Consider the following 20,019-nt stretch of genomic DNA (forward strand, 5'->3'; position numbering starts at 1 on the left):
AAACTTGTTTTCAAAACCCTGCCAGTTCATCAGTATGGATGCATGTGGGGGAGAAAGAGATGTACAGTGTGCAGATGTGCTTGTTATTGCAGAAAACTATCTGTCCTGGGATAATGGTTGTTGGTAGATTGCCCCATGAGAGGTTGGGATTTGTTTGTAGCCCTTATTTTGGATTGCTGATGATAGAACAAAAATACTAAGGGGACATTTGAACTAACTCTACTCCACCCACCCCCCAAAAGGTAATTTAACTCCATTATGTCTCAATGTGTTTTGGTCTCAAAGGGCTTCATTTATCAGTGCCACACTTCCAGTCTGGTGGCCTGAACCTCATTGGATTAATGGGCCTCTGAATTGTTTAGTCCCTTGTTCAAAAACAACATAAGAATGGCCATACTGGGTCAGAGCAATGGTCCATGTAGCCCAGTATTCTGTCTTCTGACAGAGGCTGGTGCCAGATGCTCCAAAGGGAATGAACGGAACAGGGCAATTATCAAGTGATCCATGCCCTGTCATCCAGTCCCAACTTCTGGCAGTTAGAGGCTTAGGGACACCCAGAGCACCAGGTTGCATCCCTGAACATCTTAGCTAATAATTTATCCTCCATTAATTTATAGAATTATTTTTTGAACCCAGTTACAGTTTTGTCCTTCACAACAACCCCTGGCAACGAGTTCCATGGGTTGACTGTGCGTTGTGTGAAGAAGTATTTCCTTATGTTTGTTTTAAACCTGCTGCTATTAATTTCATTGGGTGACACCTGGTTCTTGTGTTATCTGAGGGGGTAAATAACATTTCCCTATTCACTTTCTCCACACCAGTCATGATTTTATAGACCTCTATCATTTCCCTCTTAGTCATCTTTTTTCTAAGCTGAACAGGCCAGGTCTTTTAAATTTCTCCTCAGATGAACGCTCTTCCATACCCTAATCATTTTTGTTGCCCTTCTCTGTACTTTTTCCTATTCTATTATAACTTTTTTTGAGATGGGGACCAGAACTGCATACAGTATTCCAAGTGCGGGCATACCATGGATTTATATAGCAACATTATGATATTTTCTGTCTCCTTATCTCTTGCTTTCCTAATGGTTCCTAACATTCTGTTCGTTTTTTTGACTGCTGCTGCACATTGAGCAGACGTTTTCAGAGAATTATCCACAATGATTCCAAGATTTCTTTTTTGAGTGGTAACAGCTAATTAGACCCCATCATTTTGTATGTATAGTTGGGATTATGTTTTCCAATGTGCATTACTTTGCATTTAACAACATTGAATTTCATCTGCCATTTTCTTGTCCAGACACCCAGTTTTGTGAGGTCCCTTTGTAACTCTTCACTCTTTACTTTGGACTTAAATATCTTGAGTAAATTTGCAATCTTTGCCACCTCACTGTTCAACCCTTTTTCCAGATCATTTATGAATATGTTGAATAGCAGTAGTCCCAGTACAATTTCCCTGGGGGACGCAGCTATTTACCTCTCTCCATTCTGAAAACTGACCATTTATTCCTCCCTTTTGTTTCCTAGCCTTTAACCAGTTACTGGTCCATGAGAGGACCTTCCCTCTTATCCCATGACTGCTTTGTTTGCATAAGGGCCTTTGGTGAGGGACCTTGTCAAAAGCTTTCTGAAAGTCCAAGTACACTATATCCACTGGATTACTCTTGTCCATGTGCTTGTTGACCCCCTCAAAGGATTCTAATATATCGGTGAGGCATGATTTCCCTTTACAAAAGCCATGTTGACTTTTCCCCAACAAATCATGTTCATCAAGCAAGAACTCTTTATTTAAAAAATAACAAAAATATTGATCATCTGGGGCAAAATTCTCCTTCCGGATTTGTCTTGCAGATCTCTATTCTGATATTCTCCTTGCCCTATATGTATGCAGCTCCCAATGAAATCATTAGGACCTGCACACTTTTAGGGTGAAGAGAAAATTGATATCATAGTGGTCACTCAGCTAGTTTAGTGTAACTACATCCTGCAGGTTCTATTTATTGTCTTGTGTTTGGAGCAGTTGAAAGATTTGGATGATTGGAGTTCTTAGAGGAATGAGGTAGTTATTTATAATTGGTTGACTTTTTAAAAAAAGTATGGGCCAAAATTGTTTGGGGCTGGAGTTTTCTTGTTTAATTATGTGTTTGAATTGTGTATTTTTTTAACCTTGGATAGCCACGCACAGATACAAGTTGTAATAATAAACAGATCCAGTGTGTCTCTTTCAGAGCACTGTGATCTCATCTTTAACTGGTTATGCTCTTGGTGTTAAGAGGCAGTACTTCTTAGCACTAATCAAAAATGCGTTTAAAACAACCATGTACAATAAATCCAGAAGCATGACTGCTATAGCAGAAGTGAAAAACTTTGTTAGTTAACAAAGATAACTTTTCAAAACAGACAGATTGAGTCATTAAAAAGAACATTCTAATCCACTATAACCAGTACTTTATCTGATGCAAGCAATAAGCAGCATGATGAACGCTGGCACCAGACGTTTGCCCTTCCTGGAACAGAAACATGTAAAGAAACATTAAAGCAGGAAAAACTAATTGAAGGGTACATTATAGATTCAGGGTATGTTACATCAGGATTGTAAGCATGAGTCAAGTGCAAATATCTCTAGAGCTTTATGCAAATCCTTTGCTTTGAACATGACTCAGTAGCTTGGTACAAACTGTGTTTCAGGAAATGCTGAAGCTGTCAATTATTGACATGATTTTCACAGTGGCAAGCATCCTGCTAATAGACTTTTTCCGTGGACTATTTGTCCGATACTTAAGTGATTGCTGGTGCTGGGATCTGGAAAGCAAGTTTGTAAGTACAGACTTTTATTTTAGTAAAATCATTCTGAAATATGATGAAAATTGGACAGGCTAGGTCTGTCCCTTAAGGCCCTTGAGTTCATCAGTAGTTTCTCTGGCAACAATTAGGTTATCCATATGGGCACAGCAAGCCTAAGGATATATGTACACTTCAAGATGGGGGTGTGATACTTGCACTAGTCACTGCTCAAGCTAGTGCACTAAAAATAGAACATTGCCATGGCAGCACGAGCAGCGGCAGGGGCTAGCCACTCCGAGCGTGTGCCTGTCAGAGCATGCTAGGTTAGGTACTCAGGGGGGCTAGCCACTCACACTGTCATGGCTACAGAAGAAGCTAGCTCAAGCATGTCTTCTTGAGCTGGGAATCACACCCTGAGCTCGAAGTGTAGACTTGTCCTAAGGGCATAGATTGGCTGAATTTAAACTGGAGGGCACAGAGCAAACAGTGAGATTACTTCAAGCTCGCTGCCAGCTGTGGCCAACGCACTGACTCCCACATCATTCTCATAATGAGATCATGGATCAGTCCCACAGTCAAAGATGACTAATAGATGGACCTTTTGAAAATGGAGAGAGTGGGTGGCTTCTAACTTCCTCTCCAGCTATGACAATGCCCCATGAGATATCAAGTGATGCAAGACACAATAATTATAAGCACACAGTCCTGAAAAATAAAGATCGCAGGAAGTAATGCTTGGCTAGGGAGCAGCTGTTGCCATGAAATCCTGATATACAGTCTTGTCTTTAGTAGCTAATTTAAAAAGTGGAGTGGAGTGCAATTAGCTTGAGTGTCCCAACCCCCCAAGTGCAGGTTTGACTACATGCCTGCTGCATGTCAAAGAGCGATACTTACACTGGAGATTTCAGACTGCAATCTATTCCATGAATTTATATAGGCTCATATTTTAGATAGTAGATATTAAAAATATTGAAACAAGTTATTCACCATTCATTGTATTTCTTGTAGCCGGAATATGGAGAATTCAAAATTGCAGAGAATGTGCTACATTTGGTCTACAACCAAGGAATGATTTGGTATGTAATATATATAAGCATTTTTCCTGTCCTTGGTTGGTTACCAAGATAATTTATTACCTAAACCTCAAACTCACGATATATCCAAATAGGAGTTTAGTAAGGGAGCATTGCATGATTATTAACATTTTCACACTGATACAACATGAGAGGTTATTTAGAACTACTCATATACCTTATTGTAACATAACTAAAATTGACTGGAGGCATGTTGATTACTTTGAAATTATATATTTCTTTCTAGGATGGGAGCCTTCTTTTCACCCTGCCTCCCAGCATTCAATGTTCTGAAGTTGATTGGGCTTATGTACCTGAGGAGCTGGGCTGTGTTAACATGTAACGTACCACATCAGCAGGTTTTCAGAGCTTCAAGGTTAGTTAAAATAAAGACAATATTCAATGTAAGGAGAAGAAATGTATTATCTGACTAAATGAAATGAGTAGCCTTGAATGCTGGAAATAAAAAGTAAAATTAGATTTAATATATTAACTTTGAGGCCTTCAGCAAAAATCTGTAAAGGAAAATATAGTAAGTGAAGAGAGGGAGGTAGAAAGCAGCATTGTATTGGAGAGAATTATCAAATGAAAGTGCATCACAAGGGCATAAAGGGACCTGTGTAGCTTGGGATTTGTGATTATACACAGAACCTTTCACATCTACGTCACAGGGTCAAAGTCAGTAGTGACTGTAAGTTATTACTGGATGCCTGTTGGGGTTTGAATCTGGCCCTTTAAGAGTAAATCATATGGAGTATCCAATTTATAGAGTACAGTAGATGCAGCTTATACTATCAAAAAAATGTTTTTGTTGTATAGCTTATACTGGTTTCCACAGTAAAATAAGCTACACAAGCAAAAGCATTGTTTACATCAATATAACTGTATCTACACACTAGAGCTTTTGTGGGCATAGAAACATTGCAAAAAAAAATCATACTCCAAACTGTCATTGAATTCAACCATTTAAGTAAGTGTTTGCAAGATCGGTGCCTAGTGTTTCTTTATGTATAGGGCCCTACCAAATTCACGGTCCATTTTGATCAATTTCATGGTTATAGGTTTTTAAAAAATCGTAAATTTCATGATTTCAGCTATTTAAATCTGAAATGTCACCGGGTTGTAATTGTAGGGACCTGATCCAAAAAGGAGTTGTGGGGTGGGGGGCCACGGCGTTATTGTAGGGGGTGTTGTGGTACTGCTACCCTTACTTCTGTGTTGCTGCTGGCAGCGGTGCTGCCTTCAGAGTTGGGCAGCTGCAGAGCGGCAGCGGCTGCTGGCCGGGAGCCCAGCTCTGAAGGCAGAGCTGCCACCAGCAGCAGCGCAGAAGTAAGGATGGCCTGGTCTGGTACTGCCACCCTTCCTTCTGCGCTGCGGCTGACAGGGCTCTGCCCTTAGAGCTGGGCGTCAGGCCAACAGCCACCACTCTCCAGTCACCCAGCTCTGAAGGCAGTGCAGAAGTAAGGGTGGCAATCCTGTGACACCCCTAAAATGACTTTGCGACCCCCACTCCAATTGCCTTTTGGGTCAGGACCCACCATTTGAGAAATGCTGGTTTCCCCTGTGAAATCTGTATCGTATAGGGTAAAAGCGCACAAAAGGCCAGATTTCACAGTACATTTTTCATGGCCATGAATTTGTTAGGGCCCTATATATGTACTATGAAGTATCAACTACTGTACCTTACGTTACACAACAGTGTTACCTTTGTTACATTTTTTTCCTCAATACCTCAATTTCTTGCCAAAAGGTAAATAATTAAGGACTTTTTTTCAAGACTTTAAAACATGTCAAAAATAACATGTTCTTAAGATCTAAAAATAAATGAATACCCAAACCTTCATAAATCATTTTTAAACAGAACTTTGAAGCAACCTGAGTTTTTGCAGTGTGGATACTATAAATAGTTATCTGGATGTATAAGTGATATCTAGAGAACACAGCAAATAGAATTTTGATCATTAAGAATCTGCGCAAGGCCAGTGTGTACGGACTGCCCAGATTTATTTCCTGACCACAACGGAAAACAATATTGATGTTTCAGAAGTGCAGCTCTTGCACTTGTCAGGTTGATGTAGATTTGTATCCTGCACATTGGCTCTGGTTGTCTGTATCGTTAATACAACATGAAAAATGTTATGTTTTCTTGCAGATCTAATAACTTCTACTTGGCTATGTTGCTCTTTATGTTATTCTTGTGCATGTTACCAACTATTTTTGCTATTGCCCGATATAAACCATCTTTAAGCTGCGGTCCATTTAGGTAAGTTGTACTGAAATAATAACTGTAGTGAGTTGTTAGTTCCCTTATCTCAATAAATTAAACAGTTTTCAATGGAAATATTGCTGGATTACTGATAAATAAAAGTTAATTTGATGTCCTACTTATAATTAATATATGGTGTCCTACTTATGCCAAAAATGTCTAGTTCAGACATAAAATGGTGTTAAACTACCTGAATATATTCAATGGTATCTGACCCAAGTCTTTTAATCTATTTTATCAGCTGCAGACATTTTGTCATTATCTGCATAGTTCAGTTGTAATATGTTTGCATGATGTAATGGAATTTACTACAAGTCATATCGTCTCTGAACATCAAGAACAAAAACAACGAGGAGCTCTTGGGGCACCTTAGAGACTAACAAATTTATTTGGGCATAAGCTTTCGTGGGCTAGAACAAAGTATCTCATGTCAGACACCCTCAAACTGAGGCACCCAAAATTGGTGAACACATGGAAATTCTGGCCATATTTTAAAAATAGATTGATTCCATTCAATTTTTCCATTGATTTCAATGGGAGCTGGATTAGTCATAATGGTCTTGCATAAAAATATGTTTTATTCAATGCAATATTACTTTCAAATGATAAATGCTGACAATTTTCTTAGAGTTCAATTCAACTTTTTCCCCCTTAGTGGACAAGAGAAAATATATGATATTGTGTCTGAAACAATTAAAGCAGATTTTCCTGTATGGTTCAACACAGTGATTAATTATATCAGCAGCCCTGTAGTTGTCCTCCCTGCATTATTACTTCTATTGTAAGTATTTTACATTTCATAGTGATATTACTCTGTATCAGTACTGTATCTATCTGTAAATAGTTAAATCTTAATAGTTGGGGGAAAATATTGTGTGACAGTAATTTTATAAAACCAATTGGAAAAGTCTTGTTGAATTTATGGATTAGGGATCAGTCGGGAGTGGGAACATGCTTAAAGCATAACATCAAATGTTTAAGATAAACACTTCCTCCTTCAATTAGTTTCACTGGAGTGAGTGCTCTTAAATATTTGATGGCATGATATGGCCATTTGATTTTCAGATTCATATGAGCCAATCTATGTTAGTCTTTAATTTAAACAACAAAACCTAACACAACAGCCCTTTATGGGTCCAGCAAAGGCCAGTAGTGGTAAAGTGTTGAGACACAGTTAACAACCATTGCCAACAACGTGGAATACTGGGTTTGCTCTCCCAGTGTTCAGTAAGGTTACTTGCTGTCAAGGCTTGGCCTAATAGTAGTTCTATGAGCTTTCCAGACCTCTGTTTCTCTTTCAGGAGTGTCTCAGAAACCAATCTTCTGTTTATTATTGGTCAGTAGTTCAGTATATGACTGCACACAGGGCTTAATCTGTCATCTATAGAAGCTACTCAGTCATCCTGATTACTGACAGGATAAATTAATTATCAAGGCCTGCTCTCAAATGTTAATTTAATATAGCTTTCTGCAGTCTCTCCAGTCCTTTCCACCCCACTCCTTAAATAATCACATCTGGGAGTTGATATTTATTTTGAGCTGTTTGAAAGATACATCACTTTCACAAAATATCATTCAGCCCATATTTTCTCCTTCATGTTCATTGGATATGTTAATTTCCTATGATCAGGCCTGGAAAAAATTAACCTGGTCACTTCATTTGAGCCAGGCAGATGGGCATTTCCTAATTAATAACTCCTCCACTGTTCCCTTAAAGATCTTTTGTACCTTATCTCTGTTATTGTTTTGTTTCCTATTAGTTTCCACCTAACATCCTCGTTTGATTTAACTCTATGCAGTCAGGCAGGATAACAACAAGCAGGTAAACTGAGGTGTATATGATATTCATAAAAAAAACCCTCATGCACACATTCTCCACAGAGGGTGAGAAAGATGTTAAGAGAAATAGCCATTGCATAGCAAACACTTCACAATGTGCAGAAGCATTATATTATACTAAGTTGCATTGTGTATTGAATATGCAAACCTACTATATTTTGTATAGTGTCCTCAAAGCTGCTCCTATATTCTGCCCATCTCCACAAAAAGAACTTAGTTTTGAAAGCTAAAAGAGCAGGGGGAGGGAGTGAATGCCACAATATGTATTATTTTGTTTCTGTGTGCAGTACTCAGAATGAAGGTCTAGATTTTCAGCTAGTGTGAATCAGAGCAGATCCATCTGGTCCTAAATATGTTAAACAAGAAGGTGGGATTTTTGCACGTGAAAATAATGCATGCACAATTGGGAATGTCTGTTGAAAATTTAGTTTTTAATGTCACCTATCTGTTAAGCTGTGAAACTCCAAAGAATTAACTGCCAGGCCTTCAAAAAGCTTGTTTGTCTTTTGCATCCCTGTCCCAATGCAATGGACAAAGCTGGAGAGGAACAGAAATCATATTCCATTTCTGTGCCATGTGAGCCTTTCTGAAAGAACATTGCTAGGAATGTTTCAGATGTGATTCACAGATAGCCCTGTGTTCCTCTCTTCTAGCATGCTAATTTATTACCTGCAGAGTATTGCAAGGTCATTAAAATTCACCAACAGGCAACTGAGGATGCAGATCCAAAGTGTAAGTACTGATTGAAAACATTTATTACACGCTTCTTGGTGGCTTTTCACAAAGCACTAATCTTAACTAAAATTCTAAAGTTGATTTAAGTGTTTTGTATCATAAAACTAATCCTGTATTCATACCTCTTATTTGCTAACTTGTTTGCCTTCTAACATCCAAACTATTAGTTAATCATCCATATATTTATATTTTTTTAGGAAAGAACCGAAGACAAGAAAAAGGTGGTTCACATAGCAGTAGGTAAGTTGGGAGCTTTTATAAATACATCTGTAAATAAAGCATTTGGCCATTTTTATCTCTTGTATGCACAGTAAGTACAAATAAAAAATATATTGGGTGCAGTATAAACCTGCTACTTCTAGTGTCAGTTTTAGCATAAGCCTAGCATTCACTGTAATTGTTTTTATCCTATGAGGTGATTATGCGATGAGGAAATTATTATACATTTTACAACTGATAATAAGTGAAATGTGGATCTCTCTAAAGACCTTCTAAAGGCTTTAGGTTGCCTAATCAAATTAAAAGCATGGGGCCAGATTCTGCTCTCATTCATACTAGTGTCAATCTGTAGTAACTCATTGGCTTCAACGGAATTTCTGTGGATTGACATTGATGTAATGAGAGCAGAATCTGGCCTATATAGTGTAAACTAGTTTGAATTATTAGCAATAGACTAGCAAAAGAATTTAAATCTAGATGGAATGTTCAGTTTCACCTTTATCTACTAATTACTGTGTAACAATGCTGGTAGCGTTCAAACTTATACATTCATGAAACCCCTCATTCAAAAATAAACGTTTCTTACTGGGCCAAATCCAACAGACACATTAAATGGTGGTATATGTTATTTGTTGGGTCAAGAAGTAGGAATGTAGTATGCAGCAATAGTATACTATTTGTAATAGAGAATATAGTATACAGTAATATTTTACAATTGGTAGTATACAGTAAATTAGACCAGTATGGTTTGGGGGGGCTCAAATTCAGCTCTTGGCATTGGTGGGTGCAAATGCCACTGAAGTCGATGGAAGCTTCGCCCACTTACATTAGAGTTTAATTTGGCCCAGCTGCTGTTAGTAATGGTGGAACATAAGCTCAACTGATGCTCTTGGGAAGAGAAGGCCTTATCTTTATATCCTCCAGTTGGTTTCTTTTCCTATAATCCTCATTTCATGGATTTGGTGTGTAAATTACACTAATTTTGCATACGTACTAAATGCCAAATCAGTGCAATTTACAATACTTTTGCCACTTGCAACAATTTTCTGATCAACAAGCACCTGACATGCATTGGGCACCATCTATCCAGCTGGGTTCTTATACTGACTCCGATCACCACACCATCGCGGTGCTCAGTGCTTGTCTCCACTGAATTTGCCCAGAGGATTCTATGGGAACGCCATCCATTTACTGCAGGCTGAAGTTGAACCAATTTGTTTTCCTTCTTAAAGGTCTGACAGCTCAAGTTACAATCACTCTCTGCTTTTTCTAGCCAGAATCCAGAATTTAGAGGGAAATGACAAAAGACCAGAGCAGGAGAATGACCTCACCAGTCAGGAGTCCTCAGCTCGGTCATCAACACCCCGAAAGAATGGCAGCGTCTTGAATTTTGAATCTCCAATGACCAAAGGCAGCAGAATACAAACAATCTCACAATCTGTACCACAAGCTGATATTTCTAGGCCAGTGAATATAACTCCAACCCCCTTAATACCAACTCCCACTGTTCCTAGCATACAGAGGCGTAGAATTGAGCAGGTTGCAAACAGGTGAGGCTGTCTCCTAGTTCTGAAATGAAATGTATTTCAATATGTCCATGAAATACTTGTTTTTATTTACAAAATCTGTGTAACCAAATTAACTCTGTCACGAACAAAACATTGGCAGAATAGTTTTTAAAAACAGTTTTGCTCACAGGCACTTGGCTACTATGGAATGGTAGCAATCACCTTTGATTGTTAGAGTGGATTATAGTACTTTTGTGCGGATATAGTTTATAAAGTTCCTAAACTTGTTTAAAGTAAAGATAAAACCCTCCAAATTACACTACATTAAAAAGCAATTCAAATAGCATATTCTTTTCATGAAATTGACAAATATAGTAAAGGTGAAGCAATATGTCAGAGGATTCTCTAAGCCTTAATGAAAATTAATTGTTACATATTTTGGATGGCTTTGTGATTAAGGCATTTGCTTGTTGCTTAGGATGTCTGAGCTGGATTTCTTGCTCTGCCACAATTTTCTTCTGTGACCTTGGGCAAGTCACTTAAGGCCAGATTATGAATGAAACTCACAGTGTAGATCACTTGCTCACATGAGTAGCCTATTTGACTCCAGTAGGACTTGTGTAAGTAAGGGATTCACAATCTGTCCCCAAACCTCTGTGCCTTAGTTTCTGCAGCTATTTAAAAAATTGATTATTTACCTTCACTGCAAGACTATTTTGGGGATAAATATGTTACTTCCTTTTTTTAAAGGTACTCAAGTGTTGTACATGGAAGTGCAAGTGAGCTCTGTAAAACAAAGCCCTACACTCCTGTGACTTTCAAAAAGCGTGTTGAAGATGTTCATTCTGAGCCTCTTTTTAGGAAAGGTATCCAACAAGTAAATCCAGATACTCTTGGGGCAGGAGCTCCAGCTTTTGAGGGACGCAAAGTGCCCACCACACGGTATTTTATTGTTAACGAACATGAATCCCGCAAAAAGCTTCTCCGTTCCACTTCCCGGCTCCCAAGGCATTTCAGAATGGAGGAGTCAGGCGACATAGTTGAATTATATCCAAGGAACGTCAGAAGATATGTGGTTCGAACACCACACAGGACATACTTCCCTCACTTCAGTGAAGAGGAAGAGGAGGAGGAGGAGGAATTAAGGAGAGACTTGATAAGCAGATCCTACCGTCCACGCTCACTCTCAGATCTTCGCCCAGCTCCCCGATTTTACATTGGTGAACGTGTGGACAGTCAAATCCTTACTGGCAAGAATCTAGCTAAACTGCACTACAAATCCTGGGACGATGGCTTTGAGCTAGAACGAGAGAGGCACCCACATTCCCACAAAAAGTCACACATGAAACATGTGGATGTCGATCAGCACTATCCAGAGCATCAAGTGAAACCTAAATCCAAGCATAAACTTGAACAATCTCTAACAGAGTCGGATTCCATTTCCATTGGATCCAGCAGTGATCAGCAAACCAGCAGCAATGACCAATACATCCAAGTCATTCATAATAAGGAGAAATACCTGAAATCTGGGGCAAAGCTTACCAGAAAGAAATCAAAGACCAGCATTGACCTAAACATGTCTGAATCTAATGAACTGATATGTTCAAATGTCTAGGAAAATGCTCCCTTTGTTTTGTGTTATGAACATATGTATTTGTGGAGACCTTTTGGCTGCCATTTGAACCACAGAGAACCGTTGAAATATAGTCTTCTGAACAACAGTATATGCAACTGCTTGATGTGGAGAAAGCAGTATTTAGCTTTCTGTTTAATTTTAATTGTACCCAAGTACAGTACGCATCACAGATGCATTACAAAAATCTGGAGAGAGAAGTATTTCTGCATTATTGCTCATTACTATACAGTAAAAATAAAATATGTACATGGGGCTCCAGGAATAATTAAACCCATGCAAAAGTATGTCAGGGAGGTTTATTTTACCTTCTTCAAGCTCTCAAATATGTGCATAATTTTCCCAGTCCCAACTGAAAATGCCATAGTTTGAAGAGGTCTGTGTTATCCTAGGAAAAGGATATCCAGCCCATCTCTCTGAAAATAAAGGCTTCTTGCTTACAGTACATTTTATAGTTGTGTGTCAGTCTAGCAGAAAGCTATGTTGTAGCTGGAACAGAAGGTATGGGCTTGATTCAGAGGTTACTGGGTGAGGTTCCATGGCTTGCTTTATGCGCGCCCGTGCTCTCTCTCTCTCACACACCCACCCACCCCCATCCCTCCCTCTCACACACCCTCTCTTCCTCTCTCTCTGTCACACACACAACCTCTCTCCCTCTCCCTCACACACCCTCCATTCCTCTCACACCTTCCCTCCTTCCCCCCCACATACACACCCTCTTTTCCTCTCCCTCCCTCTCTCTCTCTCTCTCACACACACACTCTCTCTCTCACACCCCCTCTCTTCCCTCCCTCCCTCCCTCCCTCACACCCACCCCTCTCTCTCTCACACCCCCTCTCTTCCCTCCCTCACACCCACCCCTCTCTCACACACCCCCTCTCTTCCTCTCCCTCCCTCACACACACCCCTCTCTCACACACCCCCTCTCTTCCTCTCCCTCCCTCACACCCACCCCTCTCTCACACACCCCCTCTCTTCCTCTCCCTCCCTCACACACACCCCTCTCTCACACACCCCCTCTCTTCCTCTCCCTCCCTCCCTCACACCCACCCCTCTCTCACACACCCCCTCTCTCACACACCCCCTCTCTTCCTCTCCCTCCCTCACACCCACCCCTCTCTCACACACCCCCTCTCTTCCTCTCCCTCCCTCACACCCACCCCTCTCTCACACACCCCCTCTCTTCCTCTCCCTCCCTCACACCCACCCTCTTTTCCTCTCTCTCTCCCTCCCTCCCACACCCCGCCCCTTCCTCTCACACCCGCCCGCCCCGCCCCTCCCTCTCAGCCCCGGCCAGCTCGGGAAGAGGGGGTAGGGCGCGCTGCTGGGGGCGGGCCGAGCGGGTGGAGCAGCCCCCAGGGACCGAGCCGCGTCGCCACGCTGGGGCGCTGCTCACCCCCCGCCGCCGGGAGCAGAGGCTGGCGCTGGCGGCCTGGGGAGGCCCGCCCAGGAGCCCCGGCGCCCCTCCCCCAAAGGCACGGGCAGCGCCATCAGGTGAGTGGGAGGCGCTGGGCTCGGCCCAGGCTGGCAGCGCCTATCGGCGAGAGCCCGGCCCCCCGTGGGCGGGGGCTCCTCCGGCCGGCCCGGCGCTCGCCATGGCTTACCAGGAGCGGGTCCGCTCGCTGGCGGACACCGTGCAGCTCTACCGGAGGGACCCGAGTGGCTGGCAGAGCTGTAAGCGCACGGTGAGCAGGCAGGGCCCGGGCTCCGGAGCGAGTCCACTGGGGACGTGGCAGCTCGGCCGCCCCGCTTCCATTTCTGCCTCCGGTTCCCGTTCCTCCCTCGGGGCAGGGCAAAACCGGTCACTGGTTCATCTGGGCGCTGCCGCAGGAGGGTGTTGGATCCCCTGGGGGAGCGTTCAAACCGTGGCCGGCCCTGCGGGGTTCTGGGTCCCGCTGCTGCTCTCTCTCTGGTCTTCCTGGATGCCCATCACCCTCGTGTCTGGGCGCCAATGACAAACAAGAGTCGGTGGCCGGGGGACTTAGTAGGAGGCGCTCAGCGCCCTGCAGACTAAGGCCGGAAGTTATTTCCCAGATTTGTGACTCTCCTGGCAAAGTATTGGCAGCTAACAATGATCAGGACTTTGTTGTGACAGTTCAGACCTTTATACAATTCTGCTAACAGTTAGCTCTGAGGTAGGATTTGTAATTAAAATCCTAGGAAGTTATTTTATTTGCCAGCCCTTTAGATGGGTCAGTAATCACTGACAAAGAAAACTAGCTAGCACAGTTGCCAACTTTCACGCGATAAATAAGCACCCCGACTTTCACAATATGCCAAAAATCAAGCTAATCCCATTTCAAAACAAGCAAATCCCTAAGAACCCCAACACTCTACGTGACTAGATTCCCCCCAGCATGCAGTCTGGGAGTGTGGTGGGCCCGCTGTGCACCCCTGCTTCCCCACCCCCTCACCCTGCCCCTGCTGCCAGGAGCCAATCAAAAAAAAAAGGAACAAGTTGCAACAAGCTACAAGCAAAACAATCTATAAACCAAAAACTAGCCAACAAACAACTCACAAGACAATTAAACCAAAAATAAGCCCAATTTCTGTTTTTTTTTTCCATGGGTTTGGCATGTCGACTAGCTAGCTGTGGCAAAGAGATTAGCCTGTTAATTGCTACATGAAGTCTGAAGGCTGTCTTCACTTATTTCACTTTTGATAGAATGAAGTTTCAATTTATTGGAGACCATCAACTGAGTTTTCTGGCAACATGTAAGTAAGGTATTCAAAAATTACAGGGGTGAGGGCGGTGTCTGTCTGTGTGTGAGTGAATAACTCTTGCCTGTTGGGGTAAAGGAGCAGGAGAAAAATGCAAAGTTAATTTTAGTTTCATGCTTGTTTTCTTACAGATACAAAGGAGATGGAATAGTCTCTGCAAGTCCTGAGGCTGTCTGGGAGTGCTTAAAACCAGAAGCTGGTGGACTTAGAACAAAATGGGACCAAAATGTGAAGGACTTTGAGCTGATTGAAACTATTAGTGATGTAAGTTCCATGAAAATGTTACGGAGCATTGTGGTTAAATTCCCATCACATCACATAACTCCAGAGTTATATTGTTTTATCATGCTTACTCTCATAAGTGTTCATTCATAATATTTTAAACAATAGTTATTGGTAAAAGAAGGTAAACTTAAAAAAATAAAATATACACATCTGTGTTTAACTAATGAAGAGGTTTCTCACCACCCAACAAATGCAAAGTCATTTATATATTTAACTCTGAGCTTGGAGTTTAAGGCATTTTGCCACCACAACACATACTGCATTGAACTCATCCTGCCTTTCTTCAGTACCTAAGCACACCAACATGAGTGCAGGGAACATTCAATTGAATTTCAGAGCCTTTCATTTTTATCAGCTTGTGAGAATCTTCACGTTATTTAGAATTAAATACAAAAAGATACATTTGTAAACTACTTATGAGAGAGTCTTCCATTCTGTATGTACAGACTTGTCCAGCTTATATAACATTCACCATTGTGGTGGAGCAGATGTTTAGATACAAGGGAACTGTGTTAAATTTCCTGTGGGATAATAGGTCTATACACCAAGTTTGATGCAACAAAGTTATTATCTCCCTGAAATTGGAGTTTGTAAATTACTACATCTATGAGTATATCTGTGGGTGACTCTCTGCTTAAAGAGCATTGTGTTGCTTGTTCTTATGGCATTGGATCCACCTCGCATCACTGCATTGTCCCATAAAAATGCCCTTGAGTCAAGACTTAGTGGATACATTTATTCACGCTGAATAGTAAGTTATTCTACAAATTTGTGTAATTGAAATAAATGGCACTGCTTGTCAAGTAAGCATGATAACAGATATCGCAATCTCTCACTTATTATGTTAGAAGCACATCACTGCATTTATATGTACATATACAGTGTGATTTAATGCTGTTTGTATTTTGTAGACTATCTCTATATGCAGAACTATTACCCCATCAGCCTTCATGAAGATTATTTCTCCAAGAGATTTTGTAGATGTGGTGCTAATTAAGCAGTATGAAGACGGGACTATAGCATCTGCTGGTAAAATAGTTAAATTTCCAATCCATTTATATTATTATTGTATTGTATTATATTTTATATTAACAGTAAGTTAGTGAATATAACTGAAAATCTTCCAGGATATATTCTTTTTGTTTTTCAAAATATATATGTTTGTTAGATATACAATAAAAATCTTGGTCAGAAGATGCTTAGTCAGTAGTTATTAGCTTATATTAGTGCTTAATTACATCATTATCGCCATATAGAATATCAGCAATATTTACACTCTTCAGTCAGTGATTATACCGTTTGCTTATTGTTCTTTTTCATAGCGTTCTTCTGGGAAGGAATAGATATTTCAGTTAGTATTCAGCTGTGTAAATTTTTTAGAGCTTGTAGAAGTGCCTAAGAAAGTTCCTTTGGAGGCATTGCCTCTGATCACTTCATAAGATGTACTGAAAGCTGTTAAGTTTTGCTTAACTAAAACCAGTGAAGAGATGTGCCCATAGGGTACCCCACTAGTGATTAGTTTTCCTGCAGAGAGCAACTATTTCAAGCTGCTGGTACTATGTGCATATATTCCTCTTTCTTTTCTCACATTCATTTACATCTTTCATTAAGTCGTAAGTCAAGAGTCTCAGTGCTCCACAATGCCTCTTTGGATCACCAGGCAGGAATCCCTCTCGCGCGCGCTCTCTATAGATAGATAGGGCAGTGAGCCTAGGCCTTCTCAAAAGACCAAGAGAGGATCATCTTTGTGAAATGCGTTTATCTTTACTTTTAGATTAGAGTGCAAGCAACTCAAGTTACTATTAAAACACTGTGGTGCCATAATACTGTACAAGCCCAGTAAATGTCTTGAAGTGCCTTGATGTACAGTCCATACCAGCAGAAATCATTCCTATAATGCATGCAGTACTTTGATTTATAGATTTGATGACCAGAAAGGAATATTATGATCACCATGCATAACACAGGCCAAAGAACCTCAACCTCAAGAATCTTTGATTAGCTTTCATCGTAAATGCTTGTCAGCTGGCGGTGTTTACTGTGGTAGAAAACTTTTACTGTTAGTGATTTTTTTTCTTATAGCAACCAATGTGGAACATCCACTCAGTCCTCCCCAACCCACATACGTTAGAGGGTTTAATTATCCCTGTGGCTGTTTCTGTATACCTGTTCCAGGGTAAGAAGTCTATTTGAATATTACATATGCTGTACTTGAAAGTCCTATCCATAGCTATCGTGTGTGTGTTAATGTGCACCATTCAACAGAGAACCCTCTGCCAGTTACTGGTTTATATCTGGTTGTGGCTGGGTAGACATTGTCATTTAAACTTAGTGATGTTCAGTGCCCTACATGAAATGAGTTAGTCTCTTTTTTCCATTTCCTAGCGGACATCTGTTAACATTACAGAAACTATCATCACAGTGGGTATCCTCATTGGCATTCTCAGCTGAGAAGCCAAGGATTAAGAATCTGGCCCAGTAGAACAAATAAACATGTGCTTAACTTTAGGTATATGGGTAGTCCCACTGACTTCAATGAGGCAATTTCACTGACTTAAAGTTCAGCACATACTTAAGTGCTCTGCTGAATCAGCCTAAATTAACTGGGAAATTTACTATCCTTTCCTTGTAGGGGTAGGTAAAGGCAAATTGATGGGAGAGTAATTGGGACGTTTGCTTTGTGCCCATTCTATGGAACAGGCATAGAAATATTTGTCCACAGATAACATGTAACTGAAATATAAGAAATCTTATAAAGTTTTACACTTCTGTTTGTAAGATGACTTGCACTGATGTGTTCTTTTTCCAGGGTACCAGACAAGACCCAAGTTCTCACTTTCTTTCAGACTGATCTTGGTGGCTATCTTCCCCAGACTGTAGTGGACTCATTCTTTCCGAGCAGCATGGCTGGATTTTACAGCAATCTGTCCAAAGCGGTAAAGACAGTGAAAACTCGACCGGCATTTTCTCAAAGGAAATACGAGTCTCGTTGCTGAAACTTAGAAGGGAGGGTTAGAAAAGCTAGGATTGGTGGCATTACAGATTAGATTAAGATAAAAATGGAAGAAACGATGGGATCAGAAACCGACCTACAATGCCTTTCTAACAATATAGATAGGTAGGAAAGTTGAAGTGGGAACAGTTCCTTGTGTCAAAGTCCATTTTTAATATAGGATTTATAATTTTTGTACCTGCTTTTCTGTTTAAAAATGCACTACCTTGTGATACTGTATTTTTGTAACTATTAAAATAAGTGACATTATTCCAGCAGTATTCCAGAGGAAATTCTGCTGCCCCCTCCTGGAGGAGAAGCCACACTTCAGGCCTGTTTATGATCATACTTCATCTGTGTAAACCAGGTTACTCCTGAGGGAATTCTGCCCCAAAAATTTAAAATTCTGCGCTAAAAAATTTCTGCACACAATATTTTAAAATTCTGCAAGTTTTATTTGTCAGACAAATGTGGAGGCTCCAGCATGGCAGTGGGGAGCACAGGTCACTTGCTGCCCAGCCTCCCTCCCCACTCCCAGGACACTGACTCGTGGTGAGGTTGCACCCAATCCTGACACAGCACCAGGGCAGGGCCGGCCTCAGAAACACCCCAGGGCCCTGATCCTCTGTGCCAGATGTACCAGGTGTGGGGCAAGCAGGCTCAACCAGGCAGGATCCAAGTGTGGAGGGGCTCGGTGTGGGGTGAGAGGGTTCTGTATTGAACAATCTGGATGCACAGAGGCTCTTTGGAGGGGCGGTTCCAGGTGCAGGTGGTTGGGGCTCAGCAGCGGGTCTGGGTGTGGGGGACTCAGTGGGGGGGGGAGTCTGGGTGCTGGAGGAGTGGGGCTTGGGGATCCAGGTACAGCTAGCTGGGGTTCAGTGGGGTGGAGGTCAGTGTGGGGGGGCTCGTCAGGGGATGCAGTTGCAGGGGGTGGTCTGGGTGCAGAGGTGGGGGTCTGGGTGCAGGGGTTTAGATTTAGCGGGGTGAGGTTCAGGTATGGAGGGCTCTGGGGCATCTGGGTGTACGGGGTGAGGCTTGGGGGGGTCTGAGTATGGGGGGTTCAATACAGGGGGTTGGGCGGACAGGGGAGCAGCTCCCCGTACAGCGACCCCTCCCCTGTGGCTGAGGAGCGATGCTGGCAGGAAGCAGGAGAGGATGCTGAGCTTCCTACAGCCAGGGAAGGTTTCTGGGGGTGGGTCTAGCAGCTGATCCCAGGTCAGGGTAAGAGCCACTATAGTGATTTACCTCTCCACGAACTGCTCCAGGTGCCTGAAATGATGTGCCTGCGCTGCTAGGGAAGGGTGCGTGACCACTCTTGCAGCTTCCCTTTGCTTCCCTGTCAGAAAATCATTTTTCTGCGGGGAAGCAAAGAAATCTGCGGGGGACATGAATTGTGCACAGTGGTGCAGAATTCTCCCAGGAGTAAAACCAGGAGCAGCTCTGCTGAAGTCAATATAGTTCCATCAGTATAAGTGAGATCCGAGGGAGCCCTGTTATATCTCAGATTCTACCTAATGACCCATATGAAACAATGTTCCTTTCTGAAGGGGGAGAGCTAGCTCCTTTGCTGCTGACATCAATATAGTTTGAGATATTACATTGGGACCAACCCCAAAAATGGGATAGACCACAATGAATTGGGTAGGTGAGAACCTATGGACCCACTCATTCTAGACTATAAGGGCCTGATTCAGCATGCACTGAAGTTCGACTGAGTTCAGTGCTAATGTTAAGCATATACTTAAGTGTTTTGCTGAATCAGGGCCTAATATCCTCAACCAATTCACAGATCCCTGGGCCTTGTCCTCTCCCATCATCCCCTTTCTACCAAAAAATTCTGATTTACAAAATGTCATAAATCAAACTGCACTGACATAATGGCAATAAATAAAGAGATGTATTTAAGTACTTTACTTGTCATTTTTCTAACTGCATTAGAAATGATCATGCATTTGAACAATT

General features: G+C 41.7%; 2 protein-coding genes across 2 annotated transcripts in view; both read left to right on the forward strand.

Annotated features, from left to right (window-relative positions):
* TMC3 (transmembrane channel like 3) overlaps positions 1–12,884 on the forward strand; it is a 31,807-nt gene extending 18,923 nt beyond the window's left edge. Inside the window, exons 14-22 of the mRNA XM_073304086.2 lie at positions 2,691–2,819; positions 3,795–3,862; positions 4,107–4,235; positions 6,012–6,122; positions 6,781–6,906; positions 8,618–8,696; positions 8,897–8,939; positions 10,192–10,468; positions 11,177–12,884. Of these exons, the coding sequence (XP_073160187.2) occupies positions 2,691–2,819; positions 3,795–3,862; positions 4,107–4,235; positions 6,012–6,122; positions 6,781–6,906; positions 8,618–8,696; positions 8,897–8,939; positions 10,192–10,468; positions 11,177–12,041 (1,827 nt within the window). The 3' untranslated portion in view covers positions 12,042–12,884. The remainder of the gene's footprint in view (positions 1–2,690; positions 2,820–3,794; positions 3,863–4,106; positions 4,236–6,011; positions 6,123–6,780; positions 6,907–8,617; positions 8,697–8,896; positions 8,940–10,191; positions 10,469–11,176) is intronic.
* A 681-nt stretch (positions 12,885–13,565) lies between these two features.
* On the forward strand, positions 13,566–18,856 carry STARD5 (StAR related lipid transfer domain containing 5). The gene is made up of 6 exons (XM_073304087.1): positions 13,566–13,744; positions 14,725–14,774; positions 14,912–15,044; positions 15,977–16,094; positions 17,148–17,241; positions 17,875–18,856. The coding sequence occupies exons 1-6, from the start codon at positions 13,655–13,657 to the stop codon at positions 18,059–18,061; spliced, it is 672 nt and encodes a 223-aa protein (XP_073160188.1). The 5' UTR covers positions 13,566–13,654; the 3' UTR covers positions 18,062–18,856.
* The last annotated feature ends 1,163 nt before the right edge of the window (positions 18,857–20,019 follow it).

The sequence above is a fragment of the Lepidochelys kempii genome, chromosome 10 (genome assembly GCF_965140285.1).
Source record: "Lepidochelys kempii isolate rLepKem1 chromosome 10, rLepKem1.hap1, whole genome shotgun sequence".
NCBI classification, from domain to species: domain Eukaryota; kingdom Metazoa; phylum Chordata; order Testudines; family Cheloniidae; genus Lepidochelys; species Lepidochelys kempii.

Coding starts and splice junctions, on each gene's coding strand:
- STARD5 (XM_073304087.1), top strand. CDS start 13,655: ATGGCTTACCAGGAGCGGGTCCGCTCGCTGGCGGACACCGTGCAGCTC. Junction 13,745..14,724: donor GGCAGAGCTGTAAGCGCACG/GTGAGCAGGCAG, acceptor CACTTTTGATAG/AATGAAGTTTCAATTTATTG. Junction 15,045..15,976: donor TGATTGAAACTATTAGTGAT/GTAAGTTCCATG, acceptor TGTATTTTGTAG/ACTATCTCTATATGCAGAAC.